We start from the raw sequence: 18,030 nt of genomic DNA, 5'->3' as shown, positions 1-18,030 counted from the left end.
GCTGATAAGATAAACATGTGTACAGTATCTGATCAAAGGAGATAACATCATGATATTGTGAATTTCGATGGATTGTAACAAACGATAATGTTAGATAAAAAATCTATAGTTAATGGTGGTTTATTGAACCTCTGTAGAATATTTCGATACGAAACCCTTCAGATCCTTTGTGAAACTAGATCAAATATCAAATCTTTGTCATACTTCGTGAAGGCTATAAAACGAACTGGGGTCAATTTAGGATCAACGAACGATAGAAAAGGAACCAGTTGGCCATCAAGAAATACATCTACCTGTCTGCGGGCCAACACATTCAGGACCATCATGACCCACTGGTACTAGGGTAGAAGATAAGGGTTGTTTGACTTGTTCAAACGGCATGTTCACGACGGTGATTCGAAATGGCAGATATTGGTGCTGGACGATGGTTAGCATTTTCCTTTCCATCCTTCACAACACTAGTGAGAAAGAGTATATTTTTGAGATTTTTGTTTTAAATGGTTACTTCCATTACCATTGTAATGCTTTAATTCCCGGTACAAAATCACTTCATCATTGTGTCTCAAGATAGTCTCAAGATAGTGAATCTAAAGTACTTGGAAAAGCCTCTGTCGAGTACTTTGTTTAGCTTGCGAGCGGTAGGAAGGAGTTTTGGAGAGGATCATTTTGATCAGTTTCCTTGTTGCAAATCATGCATTACATGGAGTGTTTAATTTCTGGAGAAAAAAAAATACATTTATAACACGATCATTTGGGATCAGTAATTTTGAGCTCATTCTTACAATCGAACTTGCTGAAGCAGAACTCCTGAGGGCGTCTTACGTAGAGCACAGCTATAGGACTGTTTGGAATAGTCTTATTTGGAAAAGTCTCCGTACCGTGAGGATACATTGAATGGGAAAGCCGGATAACAGTATCATTCGGTCCCAACACCCCAAACAAGCAATACCTAAATTCCCTCTGATTGACGGCATGAGTAAAGCTACTGATTGGGATGTAATTCAGTGCACCATTGTATCCCATTGCCACAGTGTTATAGTGTTAGCAGTCTTTAATCACTGCACATAAAAATAAACAGGGAAACGTGAGAATCATCAATCGTTGGCGGTTAATTTATTTAGCTTCATAACTCTATAAAATTCTATAACTCTCAACAGTTTCATGTTTTTTTTTTTAGATTCATATGGAAATTCTAATTTTGAATAGAATAACTCATCAGTGAGCTATTCTCATCAACTCATTCTGAGTTGAATTGAATAACTCATCACAAGTTCATGAGATTCAATCTTTACGAACAATTTATGAAGCACAACACAAGACGTAACTGACCGAGTCTGATGGATCGAGCAAACACCCGACAAGCGTATAACCAACATGGATCACATCCTTATCCATCAATTGACTCGAGAGTACCGATCCAAAATAGTGAGATCATAATAGTATGAAGCTCTATTATCATGACATGTTATTCCTCAATCAGCTCATTGCATACAGCGAATTGCATAATGTTTTCTATTTATTTAGAGTTATTTTAATTTCCAGGATCCTTTCCACTCTAAAAAGGACAATCGTAGAAGAAGATCAAATCCCTGTCCCACTTGTTAAACGCCATATAATTAGCGGGGATCTGGCTACTATCTTGGAACGCCAGGAACGGCTGCGGCTGGCCATCGATCCGTACCTCCACCCGTCCCTCGTTGAACACTTCCAGCACAAACATTAGCGGATGAAACGGAGACAACAGATTGGGAGTTTGAACTTCGGCGAGTGGATAGTTCGTGTATTGGTTATCTGCCGTTCGATACTGTCGCCTTCCAGCACTTTTGGTGTTTCTCCATCCTCCTATCGCTGTGGTAAGTTGAAACGTGTTCACTGATTAGCTTAAACTTAAGAAACCCACTACAGAGTTAGGGTCACCTTACCAATCTCCATCACATCGTTATCGTACGGAAATTGCCACATTCCATACCGCAAATGTCCATCGCCTGGGCCTAGTACAGCAAATTTGAACACCTTTGACTGGTCTGTGCTGCGTACGTGTTGCAAGTTGGCCGTTGAGAAATATTTTACCGGACCATTATAATCTACTAAATCGTAGTACTGTTTGCAGTCTCTGATAACTTTAGGGAAAACATATTGGCATTATCAACACATTTTATACACAATTTTATCACTTACTATCAAACGAGTTACTCGCTAATGCTCCAACAACCAGCGCGAACACAATTATTGTTACAACTTTCAGCGAACTCATTTTAGTTACTGCTATGTGATGCACCGCACGGAACTGCAATTTAATTCAGAGTGCGATGCACTATAAATAATTTTATTTATGGGTAAAGTACATCAATGGACAACAAAACTTACGTACCATCTAAATCGTTCGAATGTCCTACTGCAATGTATAGTAAACCAATAGCTAAGAGTATCACTACAGCTACAGGTGCATTTTTTTTGAATGTATACGATGAAACTAACTTTACACTCAGACTTGCGGTAGTTTTGCTTCACGATGTATCGATCGTGCAGGCAAGTCGTAAACTAGAATGATATCATCGTGATGCTTTATATATTGATCAAAACCTCAACCACTCCGGTTGATAAGGAAATCAACATTCATCTCAGTAATAATCCTATAGATGGTACACGACTGGCAAATACGAAGCCCACTAATACCTTCAACGATAAGACAGACTTAGTTGGCTGGCTGCATCGATAATATAGTTTTAAATGATCTAACTTAAGCGAGACTTAACGATACACTTCAAGCGGATAGTAATATAATATGATACCGCAGCTTAAACTAGTGAATTGAATTGGAATCTGGTGCTCAATTGCTGCAATGTAGAATTTATAGCTTGAATCAAAGCTCTTGAACGCTAAATGAATGGAGCTCGTAGCCGTAAGCGAATCTAGCGGTTGCGACTGTGTAAAATGAAAGTGTAATGTGAGATTCTCTTGAGGAATTTGAGATGTTTCAGAGAAAAATGACTTCAAATAGCGGAATTTGCTGTATTTATGTATATAATTGATATTTTCTAATGCCTATTATATTTCCTGTTGTCATATGGACTTATTTCGAAACAAGAGATATACTTATCTTTCAATATGTTAGTATTCCTTTCTCTTCTTCCCTTTATCTTCACACAAGGCTCTACTTCTATCGTACGAAATTCGATTCAGCTTCTTGCTTATACACTACTTTGATTTTTAGCAGTCTCCCATTTTGATTCATTAAGGCTATCTTCATCTCGATACACGTACATTTTACTATCTTCGTAACAAATCTTAGCGTACTTATCCACTGGACAATCGTAGAAATATACCATATCCTTGCTCCCCTTGGTAAAGGCCATGTAGTAGAAAGGTATCATCTTCGCATCGTTGAATAAAAGGAAAGGATGATCCTGTCCATCGATCCTAACCTGAATCGTACCATCATCAAACAGTTCCACCAGAAACATGGTTGGTCGGTCGGCAGACAATAGCTTAGGTGTCTGTACCTCGGCAAGCACGGTGTTTGTGGCTTTGTTTGATGCAGTTCGATGCTGTCGTCTTCCAGCGCTTTTCGTGTTAGTCCATCCTCCAAATACTTTTGTGGCAATGCAAACATATTTCAAATTTACCTTTTACAGGGTATATATGTTATTAACTTACCAATCTCTATCACCTCCTTGTTGTACGGATACAAGGAATCACCGAAGCGTAGGATTCCATCGTAGTTTCCTTGCACGGCTATCTTAAAGAACATGGACTTGTTTGTAAATCCCAAATTTTGCAGATCAGTTATCGGAATGTAAGTCAGTGGATCATTATAATTCCCCTCATGGCCGTACTGCTTGCAACCTTTAATGGCTGTTAGATAAAAACGAGTAACATATGTCTGTGTTAAAACCAATGATTTCAAAGCTTACCATCAAAATAATTAGAATGAAATGCATCAGCTGGGAATAGAATGCTGATCACTACAGTCACTACAACAATAGGAGATTTCATCTTGATTGTATTCTTGTATTGATTCTGTAGTCAGACCAATGTGTCGTACTGTTGAAGATTGTAATAGCAAAACGCTCGTGGTTCTGTTTATATACAGAGACTTTGTATTCTACTCTCTTTCGAATGACTGTTGATAAGATAAACATCATGTATAGGTATCTGATCAAAGGAGTTATCATGATTTTGTAAATCAGTTGCGATTGATTGTATCAAACAATAATGTTCGATAAAAAGACGTCGTTAGTGATGACTTATTAAACCTCTGTAGAAGATTGCCATTATAAAAGCCCCTATAGATTCGTTGGGAAAGTAGATCAAATCTCATATCTTTGTCATACTTTCTCAAGGCTATAACACGAACTGGGGTCAATTTAGGATCAACGAACGATAGAAAAGGAACCAGTTGGCCATCAAGAAATACATCTACCTGTCTGACGGGCAAAAACATTCAGGACCCACTGGTGCTGGGGTAGAAGATAAGGGTTGTTTGACTTGTTCGATCGTCATTCGTTCACAAAGGTGATTCGAGATGGTAGATATTGGTGCGGGACGATGGTTAGCATATTCCTTTCCATCCTTCGAGCACTAGTAAGTAATAGTAGATTTTTGACTAATAGATCTTCTTTTTGTTTTAAATAATTGTTTACATTACCAATGTCTATGTAATGCTTTAATTCGCGATACAAAATCGCTTCATCATTGTGTCTCAAGATAGTCTCAATATAGTTAATCTAAAGTACTTAGAAAAGCCTCTGTCGAGTACGTTGTTCAGCTTACCGGTAGGAAGGAGCTTTGGAGAGGATCATTATGATCAATTTTCGTGTTGTATTGCCTGAAGTATCTTATTTCTGAAAATAAAGGTACATTTATGACAAGGTTGTTTGGAATCAGTATTTATTTGAGCTTGTTCTTACGATTGGAACCTCGCTGATTCGCTGATTATCATGCTTAATGACTTATAAAGCTTGGCAAACATAATTTCTGATGTAACGAGCACGGAATGACCAAATTTTAAATTCAAATCCAGCACAAATGTCAGTTGGGTTGTATGGTAAGAGTAATTTTGTCGATAATATTGATAAACCAGGGTTTAAAGCCTTTCATTCGATACATTCCTCCATCGTTTATAAAAATGAAAACTCCCAGACACATAATAGTAAAATTCAATATGATTTATATGCTATAGATTACAATTCAAATGGACAACAATTAGGATAGGATTTCGCTGAACACTTCAACCACTTTGCACTGGACAGTCGTAAAAGATAATCAAATTGCTATCCACCTTTGTAAAGGCCATATAATTGAGCGTGATGTTTCGGGCGTCCATAAACGATATGAAAGGAAACTGCTGACCGGTGTGCAACACTTCTCGCCTGCCGTTCGTCCACACCTTGAGCATTAGCATCACAGGACGAAACGGGGACAGCAGATTCGGTGTCGCCATCTTCACGATGTCGGTGTTTTCAAACTCACCCGTCGACTTGCGGTGCTGATGTCGAGCAATCGATTTCGTGTTGTTATAGGCTCCCAGTACTAGAAGGGTGCGAGGGACATGCACTCATGCAGTTAGTGCTTCAAGTAAGAGACAGGTCGGCGCTGGACTTACCCACTTCTACCACCTCAGTCCCGTAAGGATACACTGATTGGGAAAGCCGAATCACTGCATCGTTCGTTCCCAACACTCCAAACACGTAGTACTTAAATTCCCTCTGATCGCCGACATGAGTAAAGCTACTGATCGGGATGTAATTCAGTGCACCATTGTATCCCAAGGCGGTGTTATACTGTTTGCAGTCTTTGATCACTGCGCACACACACAAAACAGGAAAAAAATCGTTACGAAAAATGCACTTTCAGTGGAAGTCGCTTTTATTTTACTTACCATCAAATGCATTCAAACGTAACGTTTCTACGCGGAGTAAAGTGATTGCTAGAAGTAGCACTACAGCACTGGGGGCGATCATCCTGTCAGTGGCTGTATCGAAAAGAACTGGCTTAAGGATGGTTTTGTAGTGTGTTTTTATGCCTGGCAATCCATGTCGCTTCTCTTCTGTAATCTGTCTTACCGATTGTGCTGATAAGATTCGGATTTAAACCTTTACAAGCACTAACACTTACGATCTTCAGTATACAAGTGTAGCTAGTAGAGTACTTCTAGAGGCTGAGAGATATACAAACTATTTCTGATTTGAATTAAAGCTTAATAAGAAAATTAAAAACAACACCCTTTTATTTTTCGAAGCACATTTGCGCGGATAAACGTTTCAGTTTTATTAACCATTTTTAACCGGCTTTCTCCCTCTCTTTCTCTCTCTCTCTCTCTCTCTTTCATTCTCTCGCTCTCACCCGACGCAAACGTGGTGTTCCGGGTAACTGCAGCCACGCGCACGCGACACCTTCTCGTATATCTGTTATTTTATGTACATTTCCGAAACGATACGCAAAAAGCATTCAGTTTGAGATAGGCTTTAAATTCGTGGATATAATAAGTAGTAAGTTTTTGCATTGGCGTTTCTATTCTTAACTACGGAAATGGGGGGGGGAAGGGGTGGAAAAAGAAAGACTCGTATATACGCGAAAACAAGCACGGCTAGAATACCAATGTGTATGTGTGTGCGTGTGTGTGCCCCCTGGTGACTGTGAACAAACCTTAATCATCGTATTATTGCGTAATGTTCCTCCTCCTTAGCGCACCGACACGATGGCGCGTGCGTGGCTGCCTACTGCCGCTTTCTACGAGGTAATGTTTAGTTTAGTGGTTTCCTTTTGCTTCGCGATTTTTTTGGAGGCGCTATATAGATGGGATGTGTGTATAGGAGGGGAGGAAATCCTTACAAGCCTAGAACGTTAGTATACATATATTGCCGCACCCTTAGTGGCAAAACCCAGTACAGCCGGCTTCTGCTGGTAGTGAGTTCAGAAGCGGTCATGGGTTTCCAATTGCTCCCGGAGATGCAGGGAAAAAGGGGCTGATGAGGAATTAGTAATAGGGTGTCGCTGATTGTCTAATCGCTTAGCTTCACTTTCTTGGCAGCGCTTGATCCACCCTCGTGATCTTGTGCCTGTGGCTCCGCTTCATTCCCTTCCTGCGATGATGATGACGATGATGACGATGGCACAACAGTGGAACTGGATGAGTGAGATTCTGTGTCGGGGTACAGCCGCTTCAGCATGCTGGCCGCCGGGCGAGGTTTAATGCTGCACTGCTTGATCGTGGCCGCTGCCGCCGATTCCGTCCGCCGCTCCGGGCCATCGACCGAGGGCGCACCGAACCCGAGCTGATTAATGTTGGCCAGCAGTTCCAGGTTCTTCGTTTCGGACTCGTCCAGCCGGCGGCGTAGCTCCTTAATCTCCCCGCCGTACCGCACGAGCAGCAGGCGCATGTTGCGCATTTCCGCCTTAAACGAGGAGATGTTATGATCGATCCGGTTGATGTCGTACCGCATCTTGCGCGTTTTGTGGTTGATGCGCGCGATCGAACCATTGTTCTCGCAGCTCGCACTGTACGAGCTCTGGCAGTAGAGGCCGGCCAGTGAACCGGCCGCCGACGACGAGGCGGACGATGCTGACGGCGACGGTGACGCAGCAGCTGATGGCGAGGTGCCCGAGGCGCAGGAGGACGACGACGGGAGCACTTTCTGCGCTTTGGGCGAGATGGGCGTCAGCGTCGGTATCACAAACTTGTCGCCGTTGACGTCGCACGGCAGCATTACCTCGTGCTGTATGAAGGCGGCCGCCGGGAACGGCAGATTGTGATGGCCGCCCAGCTTCGGGTGGTGCTGCACCCCGATGATCTTCTTCAGCCGGTGCGCAATGTTCTCGTCGAAGTGCTCGATCGCCATGGACGAGATGTCGCGCAGCTCCTGCAGCACCTCGTGCGCCCGCAGCGGCCGAGACGTGTTCTCGATCAGGCCGAGTATGTTTAGGACCTCGTCGATCACCTTGCCCGGAATGAAGCAGCACAGCTCCTTCTCGATGAACTTCGAGTAGGTCATGGACAGCATCGAGATGCGCGTCTCGATGCAGGTGAGGATGTCGGAGTGCTTGGACAGTGGGTGGTTCCGCCGCTCGGATTCACGGCGCGGTAGCTGCGATTTGATCGCCTTCAGGTTCATGTTGTGCTTGCGGATCATCTTGATGAAGCCTCGGTTCAGCAGCGACTGGCAGATGCGATCGATTTTGCGGCACACCTGGAAGGGGGGAGGGGGAGAGCAAACGAAAAAAAAGGCATGATGCATGAGACCCACGATGCAAGCGGAGTGAGTGTGTCAGGGTTTTGTCCTTGACGAGGGGAATTCGTGGTGCTGCGTTGGCTTCACAACGGAAGTTTCTACGTGGTGACTCACAATGCGCTTCTTGGCAATCTCGTCGTACGATAGGTACTCCAGCACTTGCTCTATCATACAGTCGGGAAGGTCCAGGAAGTTTATGCTCGTGCCACTCGACGCAGCAGCAGGCTCGTCGGCTGCCGTCTCCATTGTACGCAGGGTGCTTTTGTGTTTACGGCAAGCAGAACACTTCTAACACTTCCAACCGCAGGTACGTTTTACGCGAGTGGTGCCCCTTTTTTGTGGAACTTTCTTGGTTGCGTCTTCTGTGGGGGAAAGGCGACAAGCGAGTTTGTTATTTACGTACAATAAATTTAACTAATTGAAAACAAAACAGCGCTGCTGTCAAAAGCAGAAGAAGCTGCTGTTGTGCGGCTTTGCCGATGAACTGTTGTAAGGATCTGTATAATAAGCAGACTTCACTATGGGCGAAATCAGTTTGGTAGTTTAAAGAAATGGTGTTTTATTGATGTATTTTTCTTAAATACTATAAATCAATATACGGTCGATCTTTGTAGCTTTTTTTTATTAATTATTGATACTTTATTCATATTTACAGTTAAAGGTCCCGCTGGGTGAAATTCAGCATAGTGTTTGATGATTAAAGTTTCGATCCGTCGTGCAAAAAAAAGTTATTATACATTACTATACAAAATAAACGCTTATAAAACTATCTAAATGAGCGTCTTATGTGACTCACTCGAGTGAGTTAAAATAATTATTTGAAAAAAAAAAACAACAAGCAAAAATTATGCCTTTGATTAATTTACCCATTTTTACCACTATAGCTAATCGAGAACAACAATCCCGGAACATTGATTTATACGAAAAACCGATGTTAACCATGCATGAGACATCGTCATCAATCAAAATACGCGATTAATACGACAACCTTGTTGGTCGGTATTTCTTATCTAAACCTAAATAATCCAGCCCAAGTATGTGGTACGTGAACCATCTTCGATAAGGAAACGTGATTCCCGAATGTAAGGTTCCGACTTGTGGGGGGGGGGGGGGGGAGGTAGCGATGCAACCATTTACAGTGACGTTGTCCAGCCAGTTATCATGTTATCAGTTTTCCCACCGTCTGGCACGACACGAGCAGTGGAAGATAGCGCGGAAGCTCTCCTGTCATAGATACATCCAATACCGTTGGTATTGGTGGTGATAACGGTACGGCTTCTTGAGCAATTGGTCATCAATAGCAGCCAAATAGTACGGCCTTTTGGCTGGGCTGTTTTATTCCATTGCTTTATATTTCCATTCACATTCACCACGCACACAATAAACACTGGGTGTTGTAGAAAACACAAACACAAAATGGAACTTTCTCTTAAGCGAATTCAGAATACAGAATACAAAAAGAACAGAAAAAGAACATCAGATCCTTGTACAGTAGGATGAAAAGTCGATGAGATTTAACAGTGGTTTTCAGTTGTCCGTAAAATACTTCGTAGTGTGTTTCCCAGCGGGGCTACATTCGCTCCACCGCTTTGGGGCTTTCGGGAGGCATCATCCTCTTCGCACATTGTTCAGGAGCGTGGTAACGTGGAGGCTATATGCTGATCCACCGGTTGAATGCCCAGCAGGTTCCCGGTGAAGGGAAGAATCACCTTACAGTTGAAATACCACTGGGCGAGGAATATGGCAAACAGAAACACGTCTACGGGGAGGGAAAAAAACATGGACACCGTACGTGAATGTTTATGTTTTTGCTTTTGCACGATGACCTAATTGGGTGCACCCCGTGTGGCATACTCACGTATCGTGACTCGTTCCCAGCTTTCCACCATGTATAGCTCCGTTATCATCAAGTACCGAAACCACCAATAGTTTATGAAGCTCAACACCCGGTCCAGCAGCTTAATCATGGTACAGCAGGGATGGGCGGGGAAGGTGTATGTTTACCGGTGGGCACAGTTTCGTTCTCACCGGACGGCTATGCTGGGCGGTTTTATGCTTCTAGAGTTATCTATGCACTGCCGAAAGCGGACTTGATAAATTAGGTGTTTGTGGAGAAAAAGGAAGGAGAAATGAATACAAACACATTGCCCGCGTTTGACAGCGGTTGTGGCGAGGTTTGGGCACTGTTGTAAGGTTCTGCGTGTTTCCGTTTATAGCGGAGGGTTGGTGTGAAAACAGATTTAAACCCGCTTAATTTACCACTATTCGTCCTATGTAATTACAATCCAGTATTATTTTGTATGATAAACTATCTCCAAACAGTTAAAACACATTATTATGAATTATTTCATTTGCTCCCAGTTCCGCAGCCATTTTTATTGCAGTTCAACCGGCGCAAGTTCATTTCCATTGTTGTTCTGTCCAGTGTGGCCAGATTATTTTGGCGGTTTTCGGTAGGAGCAATGTTGAGAACGCGTAACAAATGAGTAACAAATAAGGATAGCGACCATTGAAATAGCATCCGAAGCGCCACAGATTAAGCTTAAACGACTGAAAAATCAAATATCTGTGATTTTCGGTAGGATAAATGAAAAATCGGTAGTTTTAGGTTGGACATCTGTGAATCGGTAGGCATGTAAAAAATTGGTAGGAATACAGATAAATCGGTATTTCTGGTCACTCTGGTCACAAAAGAAGGTGCATTCAATATGGTGTCAAACACCGTCAAACGAGCATCCAGTACGGTTCCGCGGCGTGAAGGGTAAATGTAAGCGTTTCGGGGGAAGGAAAAGAAAAGACTAAATCCACTGTAAAAAACGAACCGCTGTCGGAAAGTGTTTGCACGATGCACCGGAAAACGTCCCCGTTCCCGTACGATCCCATGATAATACCGCGTGTAAAGCAGGTAAGAAACCCACCGCCCCTCGCCGGCCGCATTCGCGCGAATTTTTGTTTGTAACAACCCCCGTTCGAGAGGTTATGTTGTAGTGCAGGCGCGTCAGGGGAAGCCGCTACAAGTGCCCCGCACATCGGTCCTTGTTTTCCACTTCACTGATGTGATGGTTATTGATTTTCTCTCCCCCTTTCCTGTTTTTTTTGTTGGTTTCCACCGCTTCCTACACTCAAACACAGTATTTGGAGGAAAATGTGCACCAAACGTACGTGGACACCGGGGTGATGGCACGGGAGTTGCAGCAGCGCTACCGCGAGTACAACCGCCGGAAGGCGAATCCGTTCCGCCTGCTGGTGGAGGAAGCGTACCGTACCGTGCTGCACAGTTACGGCCTCGACAGCAATCCCTCGTCGGAGGTGGAGGAGGAAGCCGGCTCCGATGTGGAGGTGATGGACGAGAGCGCCCAGCGCAACCAGATGAGCAACACGCTCACGAGCATGTACATGAACAATCGGGCCCGTGCGGCGGGCGGAGGAGGACCGCCGGTGCCGGATCAGTCCGGGAGTGGGGCGGCTGGGGATGCCATCGACATTAGCAGCGACGAGGAGGAGGGCGAAGGAGGCGGTGGCGAAGGCGAAGGGGGCTCCAGGAAAGCAACAGAAGCGGTGTCCGAATCGGTTTCGGGAGGTGAAAAATTTGTTCAAAGTACAGTCACATGCTTTAGCTTTGATGAGAGAACAGTTTAATGACTCTTTTCCACTCTTTCTTACCTGTGCGCACACAAACAAACACATGGCATTTGCAGAGTTCGTTGCGGGTAATAGACATGTCACCGTGACGAAGCTTACCCGGGTAAACAAAACAGCACGGGACGACGATACGAGCAACGGGAGCGTCGAGAGTGCCGGCAATGGAGGTGAAAAGTTCCCACCCCTATCCAAGCGCCGCCGACTGGAGCTGGCCAATTCGGGTGGACTGGTGGCAAGTGCCACCAATGGGCAGGCAAGCCGGCACCCCGCTGGCAGCAGCAAAGCAAGCCACAAATCCACAAATGAACAACCCCATCAACAGACCGGATCGGGCACACCGGCCACCCCGGCCGCAGCATCGTCGTCGGCGGCGGGCGGTCAGCGGTCGAAAAAGTTCCGCAAAGAGATTGTGCCCCGCATGGTGGACATCACGTTCGACGATGTGGGCGGCATGGATCACATACTAAAGAATCTGTGCGAGTTGCTGCTGCACGTGATACACCCAGAAATCTATCGGTACCTGGGGTTGCCACCGCCGCGCGGGTTCCTGCTCCATGGTCCGCCCGGCTCGGGCAAAACACTGCTGGCGCAAGCGATCGCTGGGGTAAGGCTCTTTTAGAAACGCATTTTTTTTTTTGTATTGTTTTAACGAAATGTTCTCTCTTGCTCTGCCCCGCAGCAACTGAATGTTCGGCTTATTGAGGTCCCTGCCACGGAGCTGGTGGCGGGCGTGTCGGGCGAATCGGAGGAACGCATCCGCGACGTGTTCGAGCAGGCCGCCTCCCTCTCGCCGTGCGTGCTGTTCATCGACGAGATCGATGCGATCTCGTCGAACCGCGTCAACGCGCAGAAGGACATGGAGCGGCGCATCGTCGCGCAGCTGCTGAGCAGCATGGATGCGCTCGGCAAGCAGGAGGGCGGCGAGGGCGTGATCGTGATCGGGGCGACCAACCGGGCCGACGCGCTCGATCCGGCCCTGCGGCGGGTCGGCCGGTTCGATCAGGAAATTTCGCTCGGCATTCCGGACCGCGAGGCGCGCAAGCAGATACTGCGCATTATCTGCTGGAAGCTGCGGATCAGCGATACGATCGATTACGGCGAGCTGGCGAAGCTGACGCCCGGTTACGTGGGGGCCGATCTGCTGGCGCTTGCGATACGGGCGGCCAACAATGCCATCAAACGGTAAGGGAAAATTACTTAAACCGAGGAAAGTAAAAGGAGCATTAAATTATGTTTTCTTTTTCTGGCAGGCTGTTCACCGAACGGGAGTGGAAATTACTGCAAGAAGAGCCGGAACAAATCGCCGACGAAGATGTGGTGGCGATTGACGACGAGCCGGAAGAGGTGGTTAACCTTGACGACGAGAAGGATGAACCGAAGGAGGCGGAAACTAGCCCGGCTGAGACAACAAATGAAGCAGGGACGAGTAAAGCAGCTGAAAGCACTGCGGAGGAGAGCAAAAATGAGCCCGAACAGGGTGTAGCGGACTCGACACAGGTCACCGAACCGGTAGCTCCTGCAGAACCGGACGCAGCAGAAGCACCAACAGAAACAGAACCAGCAGCCGCTTCGTCGGAGGAAACACAAGAAAAGGTCACAACAAACGATACCGACGCGGAAAAGATGGACGTCGATACGGACCAGTTGCCCACGGCCAGTACAGTGGAGCCGCCGGTTGATATAGCGGTTGCCGAAGCAGAAAAGCAAGTCACCGTTGAACAATCCGATATTGCAATGGAGGAAACTAAGAGCGATAATCAAACAACAGAGCAGGCGGAAAGTAGCACCACCACAGTCGTCCCAGCAGAGGAAGCACCGAAGGCAGCGGACGGTGCTGATACCACCATTTCAAAACCCTCCTCCGTCCCCCAGAAGCAAGAGCTGACCCTGCAGCAGCTGCTCGATCTGCTCCTAAACCAACAGAACGCACTGCCCGTCACCAAGCTCGAGGGGCTTTGCATCGAGCGGGACGATTTCATCGAGGCGCTCAAAACCGTACAACCGTCGGCGAAGCGGGAAGGCTTCATCACCGTGCCGGACGTGACGTGGAACGATATCGGTTCGCTCGGCGACATACGGGAGGAGCTGAAGCTTGCGATACTGGCGCCGGTGAAGTTCCCCCATCGGTTGAAGCTACTGGGACTGACGGCTCCGTCCGGTGTGCTGCTCTGCGGGCCGCCCGGGTGCGGCAAAACCCTTCTTGCCAAAGCGGTCGCCAACGAGGCGGGAATTAACTTCATCTCCGTCAAGGGACCGGAACTGCTTAACATGGTACGGTTTGGGACGATGTTTTTGGTCTAAATCATTTTAAAAGTATGAAATTTTATTAATGTTTTTTCATCTCCTTACACAGTACGTCGGTGAATCGGAGCGTGCCGTGCGGCAGTGCTTTCAGCGTGCCCGCAATTCTGCCCCCTGTGTCATATTTTTCGACGAGTTCGACTCGCTCTGCCCGAAACGTTCCGACACGGCGGAGGGCAGTGCGGGGACGCGCGTCGTCAACCAGCTGCTGACGGAGATGGACGGCATCGAGGAGCGCAAGGGTGTGTTCCTGATGGCGGCCACCAATCGACCCGACATCGTCGATCCGGCCGTGCTGCGTCCCGGTCGGTTGGACAAGATTCTGTACGTCGGACTGCCGGCCAAGGAGGATCGGGTGGATATTTTGCGTGCGCTGACGAAGAATCGCACCCAGCCACGGCTCGCGGATGACGTGGAGCTGGAGAAGGTGGCAGAACTTACCGAAGGCTACACTGGGGCCGATTTGGCTGGGCTGGTGCGGCAAGCGTCGCTGCAAACGCTTAAAGATTCTATTGTGGCGAGCAGTTTGCAGGAGGAGACGGCTGGAGGGGAAACGACCGCCGAGGATGAGCTGTCGTTGATGGTTCGGTTCGAACACTTCACCCAAGCGATACGCAACATCAAACCATCGGTTAATGCTGAGGTAAGGCTGTTGTTATTAGCATCCAGTGCTGCAAAATGTCGTGAGCATCACTAGATGTTCACCAACGAAAACAATCAACATATCTGTGGTAGTTTGATGCTTATTGGTGATACTCAATCAGCTCACGTACACACCAGAGATGATGAGAGATGACACTCAAACAGTTGGTGAACCAATCTCATGCTTGGTGACGTTTTTTTTTAGCATCCAACTCTTGGTCACTCACTTGGTCATGACCTTTTCTGTCTGTGATAATCACGACATTCTTGGGACATATTGGGCGTGTCTTTCCCAAGCAGCAAAATGAGTTCTCGCTCTGTCTGCTTTAATGGTCTGTTGAGTAGAATGATAAAGGGGGTTTGAACGAGAAGCCTGTTTATTTTGTTGCTTGGAATCACTCGCACGCATCGCATATCTCCCATGACTATCGCGATGCTCACCGTCAGCAAATGTCACAACTAAGTGACTGACATGTCAAAGTCACAAATGCATGTGATGGTAGCATCAACTGTTTGAGTCTCACCTCTGATCATCACAGTAGAGCTCGTGACGCTGACATGATTTTGTGTCAGTCGGAATTTGTCATGACTATGTCAGTCTCGTAGTACATTCGTCAACTCGTACGACTTGACAACATGCCCGTCATGGGGGATCAATAAGTCACTGAAAGCCAAGCCCACAAGTAGTGGTACAGGCAGGCCTTGGCCGAAAACGGTTGTTGAACCAAAAGAAAAAAAAGTCAGTGACATTTTGCAGAAGTGATCACAGTAAAAAAAAGTTATGACATAGTGACTGACCAAGCGATGGTCACGAAAATGTCACGAAGAATGTACGATGTCACGTGACGCTGACATGGATTTTGTTTTGGTCACATTTTTTGTATGACATTGATAGTGACATTTTGCAGCACTGATTGGCATGTAACGCTTGAATAACATTTGCTAACGCTATCATTTTTTTATCATTTTCAGGACAAAAAGCATTACGAAAAATTACGCCTCAAGTATGGTGTTAATCTCATGGCTTAAAAAAAAACGGGAAAAGCCACGATCCATCATCGGTCACAATCGGAATGAATTTTCTCATCTTCGATCGTTGAATACCGCACCTTTGTTTTGTCATCATCATCATCATCATCATCATTTAGAACTTGTAAATGTGAACTTCGCGTAGCGCGCAACCGTTTTTTTCGGTTTGGTTTTTCTTTTGTTTCCAGTTAATGAGTATCACAAAATAACATTCTTCGGATTTCGCAAACAAACTTGCGGTATTTAGCGTTGAAAAAGCAGGATAATAATTTAAGATGAATTTAGTTCGTAAGCTTGCCCTTCTTCGTTTCCGTAATTCGTTGTTTGTGAGCTGTTAACGTGTGTAACGTAAGCATTGCGGGGATTGTCGCAGACCCACGTGCACGTGCACGGCTCCCTAAATCCTGACACTTTAATGTAACAAATCGTACGAAATACCAATAAAAAACAAACAAGGACACTCTGTATTTTACCAGAACAGAACACCCCCTGCACCTGTTTTGATGAATGGGCGCGTCAGCGTAGATGCAGCGTACCGCTGCCCTTCAGCACGGAACGGAAGCTGGAAGCGAGACAGTTCACCATCGCCCCGATACCGATCCAGCTTTCCTCGCAGATCCGCTCGATGTTCGCCTCCGGCGGATGGAAACCCTTCGAGGCGACCTCCATCACGAGCGCCACCGGTACCTTCTCGATGTCGTGCGCATAGTCGATGCTCGACCCACCGACCGGTCGGTTCAGCACGGTCGAGGCACTGCCACACCGGTACCGCACCCCGGTAGCCTTCTTCATCGCTTCCACGCCCGCCTCCGCAATCGTGTGCTGCATCTGCCAGTTGCGGGGCAGTGTCCTTAAAAAAGCAAAGGCGAACATTTAAAAAAAAAACGAAACCGCACTAAAAATCCTTCCCGCACCTGGTGTAAGCACGCGGATAGAGTATCGCTTTCGCGTACGAGTGGAGCGAAAGGTAAAACTTGCACGCTGGGCGCAGCTTGCGAAATAGGTCACGCACGTTTTTCGTTTCCCGCTCGGAGAATGGGCGCTCGCCCCGGTACAGCAGCGAGCAGAACCGGGCGCTACCAATCGTCCACGCCACGTTAAAGTTGCGATTGCAGTCAACGCCGACGCAGCTGCGCCGATGGCGTGGCCCCAGCGGTCGCCGTGTTTTGCGCCACATTTTGTTCTACACACAAAAGAAAAGAAACGCCCACGTGGAAATGACAATCAAAGCAACCGTGTTTTGGAGGATCCCAAACAGTTCCACTCACATGCTCACGGCTGTACTCGTACCCGTCCGGGTTGAGCAGCGGCAGTATGATCCACTCGAAGCTGCGGAAGCTTTTCGCGCTAATTTCGTCCTTCTCGATCAGCTGGCGGACGATAAACAGTGCCACCGAGACGGTTATCCACTCCCGGGCATGGATGCCAGCATCGATCAGGATGCACCAGCGGTTCGGGCGCTTCTGCTCCCGCACATCGTGGCAGATGCGGACGGTTAGGATTTCACGCCCCTCGTACGATTCCGCCCGGGAGAACACTTCAATTTTGCTCGAGTGCTGCTGGAGCAGCGTGTCCAGGTACTGCTTGATGTCCCGGTGGCTCTGGTAGGTCTGGAACAGCTTGGACGAATCGAACGACATGTTGTGGGAGATGGCGGGAGAGCTACTAGACTTGCGGGATCGGTTGCTTAGTAGGCTACGATTACGCGTTGCTCCGGGCAAACGTCACAACTATCGTCAGTTCAAGAGGTAACGATAAACAACTTTTTGCTCCATTTTAACACCACTAATTACTATTTTCTTATAATTTTAGGTTAAAACTCAACATTTTCTCAACTCCAAAAAAAAAAAAAAGCCAACTCACGTCCGTTTCGCGCTGAAAACAAACAACCACTAAAGCCGAGTTGGAGTTGGTCCTGCCAGCGGCAAAGTTTCTGTTCCGAAATTCGGCTGTACGCCTCGACATGGAACACCCGCATTTACTACTAACCACCCCCCGCGAGAGAACAACAACACCGCAGTTGGGTTGTAACAGACGGGGCAGAAAAAAAAGAAGCAGAAGAAAATGTATGTAACACGCGCCTCCGCTAACGCCACCAGGAAGAGGCTACACGGCGCGGCCGTTTGTGCCTGCAGTGGCGCAAGCATTGTCAAACCAGATAAAGGTAAATAGCACGAAAGCCCCC

At 46.6% G+C, this 18,030-nt stretch overlaps 6 protein-coding genes and 1 long non-coding RNA gene across 8 annotated transcripts; 2 read left to right on the top strand and 5 right to left on the bottom strand.

Annotated features, from left to right (window-relative positions):
- The first annotated feature begins 1,263 nt into the window (after positions 1 to 1,263).
- LOC121593897 lies at positions 1,264 to 6,592 on the top strand. The gene is made up of 2 exons (XR_006004864.1): positions 1,264 to 1,853; positions 6,379 to 6,592. It is a non-coding gene; the product is annotated as an uncharacterized LOC121593897 (long non-coding RNA).
- On the bottom strand, positions 3,007 to 4,028 carry LOC121593895. Its single transcript, XM_041916655.1, has 3 exons — positions 3,915 to 4,028; positions 3,658 to 3,855; positions 3,007 to 3,592 (listed from the first exon to the last, which is right to left on the bottom strand). The coding sequence occupies exons 1-3, from the start codon at positions 3,994 to 3,996 to the stop codon at positions 3,192 to 3,194; spliced, it is 681 nt and encodes a 226-aa protein (XP_041772589.1). The 5' UTR covers positions 3,997 to 4,028; the 3' UTR covers positions 3,007 to 3,191.
- On the bottom strand, positions 5,135 to 6,155 carry LOC121593896. The gene is made up of 3 exons (XM_041916657.1): positions 5,882 to 6,155; positions 5,606 to 5,803; positions 5,135 to 5,532 (listed from the first exon to the last, which is right to left on the bottom strand). Exons 1-3 carry the CDS (start codon positions 5,961 to 5,963, stop codon positions 5,231 to 5,233), a joined length of 582 nt encoding a protein of 193 aa, XP_041772591.1. The 5' UTR covers positions 5,964 to 6,155; the 3' UTR covers positions 5,135 to 5,230.
- On the bottom strand, positions 6,217 to 8,646 carry LOC121593894. The gene is made up of 2 exons (XM_041916654.1): positions 8,346 to 8,646; positions 6,217 to 8,189 (listed from the first exon to the last, which is right to left on the bottom strand). Exons 1-2 carry the CDS (start codon positions 8,475 to 8,477, stop codon positions 7,005 to 7,007), a joined length of 1,317 nt encoding a protein of 438 aa, XP_041772588.1. The 5' UTR covers positions 8,478 to 8,646; the 3' UTR covers positions 6,217 to 7,004.
- Positions 8,647 to 9,557: 911 nt separating this feature from the next.
- Positions 9,558 to 10,377, bottom strand: LOC121592569. Its single transcript, XM_041914150.1, has 2 exons — positions 10,090 to 10,377; positions 9,558 to 9,990 (listed from the first exon to the last, which is right to left on the bottom strand). Exons 1-2 carry the CDS (start codon positions 10,196 to 10,198, stop codon positions 9,860 to 9,862), a joined length of 240 nt encoding a protein of 79 aa, XP_041770084.1. The 5' UTR covers positions 10,199 to 10,377; the 3' UTR covers positions 9,558 to 9,859.
- Positions 10,378 to 10,905: 528 nt separating this feature from the next.
- On the top strand, positions 10,906 to 16,312 carry LOC121591729 (nuclear valosin-containing protein-like). 2 transcript variants are annotated; one of them, XM_041912594.1, is made up of 7 exons: positions 10,906 to 11,136; positions 11,364 to 11,811; positions 11,930 to 12,477; positions 12,553 to 13,055; positions 13,124 to 14,144; positions 14,227 to 14,817; positions 15,789 to 16,312. In XM_041912594.1, the coding sequence occupies exons 1-7, from the start codon at positions 11,077 to 11,079 to the stop codon at positions 15,843 to 15,845; spliced, it is 3,228 nt and encodes a 1,075-aa protein (XP_041768528.1). In that variant the 5' UTR covers positions 10,906 to 11,076; the 3' UTR covers positions 15,846 to 16,312. The 2 variants fall into 2 exon arrangements, with proteins under 2 accessions (XP_041768528.1, XP_041768527.1); XM_041912593.1 differs by having other exon boundaries at positions 10,907 to 11,136; positions 11,364 to 11,829; positions 15,789 to 16,311.
- On the bottom strand, positions 16,287 to 17,570 carry LOC121591734 (carboxypeptidase B-like). The gene is made up of 3 exons (XM_041912600.1): positions 17,114 to 17,570; positions 16,760 to 17,028; positions 16,287 to 16,695 (listed from the first exon to the last, which is right to left on the bottom strand). Exons 1-3 carry the CDS (start codon positions 17,483 to 17,485, stop codon positions 16,362 to 16,364), a joined length of 975 nt encoding a protein of 324 aa, XP_041768534.1. The 5' UTR covers positions 17,486 to 17,570; the 3' UTR covers positions 16,287 to 16,361.
- Between the last annotated feature and the right edge of the window lie 460 nt (positions 17,571 to 18,030).

This window comes from Anopheles merus, chromosome 2L (assembly GCF_017562075.2).
Source record: "Anopheles merus strain MAF chromosome 2L, AmerM5.1, whole genome shotgun sequence".
NCBI lineage: Eukaryota > Metazoa > Arthropoda > Insecta > Diptera > Culicidae > Anopheles > Anopheles merus.
The sequence above is the reverse complement of the archived record's forward strand: the minus strand, read 5'-3'. Positions and strand labels throughout refer to the sequence as shown.

What these genes read in the sequence shown, in the direction of transcription:
- LOC121593894 (XM_041916654.1), bottom strand. Translation starts at nt 8,477, where the DNA reads ATGGAGACGGCAGCCGACGAGCCTGCTGCTGCGTCGAGTGGCACGAGC. An exon ending in AGATTGCCAAGAAGCGCATT is followed by an intron (nt 8,190 to 8,345) that starts GTGAGTCACCAC and finishes CCCCCCTTCCAG; the next exon opens with GTGTGCCGCAAAATCGATCG.
- LOC121593896 (XM_041916657.1), bottom strand. Translation starts at nt 5,963, where the DNA reads ATGATCGCCCCCAGTGCTGTAGTGCTACTTCTAGCAATCACTTTACTC. An exon ending in ACGTTTGAATGCATTTGATG is followed by an intron (nt 5,804 to 5,881) that starts GTAAGTAAAATA and finishes GTGTGTGCGCAG; the next exon opens with TGATCAAAGACTGCAAACAG. An exon ending in GACTGAGGTGGTAGAAGTGG is followed by an intron (nt 5,533 to 5,605) that starts GTAAGTCCAGCG and finishes GCACCCTTCTAG; the next exon opens with TACTGGGAGCCTATAACAAC.
- LOC121592569 (XM_041914150.1), bottom strand. Translation starts at nt 10,198, where the DNA reads ATGATTAAGCTGCTGGACCGGGTGTTGAGCTTCATAAACTATTGGTGG. An exon ending in CTGGGAACGAGTCACGATAC is followed by an intron (nt 9,991 to 10,089) that starts GTGAGTATGCCA and finishes CCCTCCCCGTAG; the next exon opens with ACGTGTTTCTGTTTGCCATA.
- LOC121591729 (XM_041912593.1), top strand. Translation starts at nt 11,077, where the DNA reads ATGCACCGGAAAACGTCCCCGTTCCCGTACGATCCCATGATAATACCG. An exon ending in TAATACCGCGTGTAAAGCAG is followed by an intron (nt 11,137 to 11,363) that starts GTAAGAAACCCA and finishes ACTCAAACACAG; the next exon opens with TATTTGGAGGAAAATGTGCA. An exon ending in GACCGGAACTGCTTAACATG is followed by an intron (nt 14,145 to 14,226) that starts GTACGGTTTGGG and finishes CTCCTTACACAG; the next exon opens with TACGTCGGTGAATCGGAGCG.
- LOC121593895 (XM_041916655.1), bottom strand. Translation starts at nt 3,996, where the DNA reads ATGAAATCTCCTATTGTTGTAGTGACTGTAGTGATCAGCATTCTATTC. An exon ending in TCATTCTAATTATTTTGATG is followed by an intron (nt 3,856 to 3,914) that starts GTAAGCTTTGAA and finishes TTTATCTAACAG; the next exon opens with CCATTAAAGGTTGCAAGCAG. An exon ending in CAAGGAGGTGATAGAGATTG is followed by an intron (nt 3,593 to 3,657) that starts GTAAGTTAATAA and finishes TTGCCACAAAAG; the next exon opens with TATTTGGAGGATGGACTAAC.
- LOC121591734 (XM_041912600.1), bottom strand. Translation starts at nt 17,485, where the DNA reads ATGTCGTTCGATTCGTCCAAGCTGTTCCAGACCTACCAGAGCCACCGG. An exon ending in ACGAGTACAGCCGTGAGCAT is followed by an intron (nt 17,029 to 17,113) that starts GTGAGTGGAACT and finishes TTTTGTGTGTAG; the next exon opens with AACAAAATGTGGCGCAAAAC. An exon ending in TATCCGCGTGCTTACACCAG is followed by an intron (nt 16,696 to 16,759) that starts GTGCGGGAAGGA and finishes TGCTTTTTTAAG; the next exon opens with GACACTGCCCCGCAACTGGC.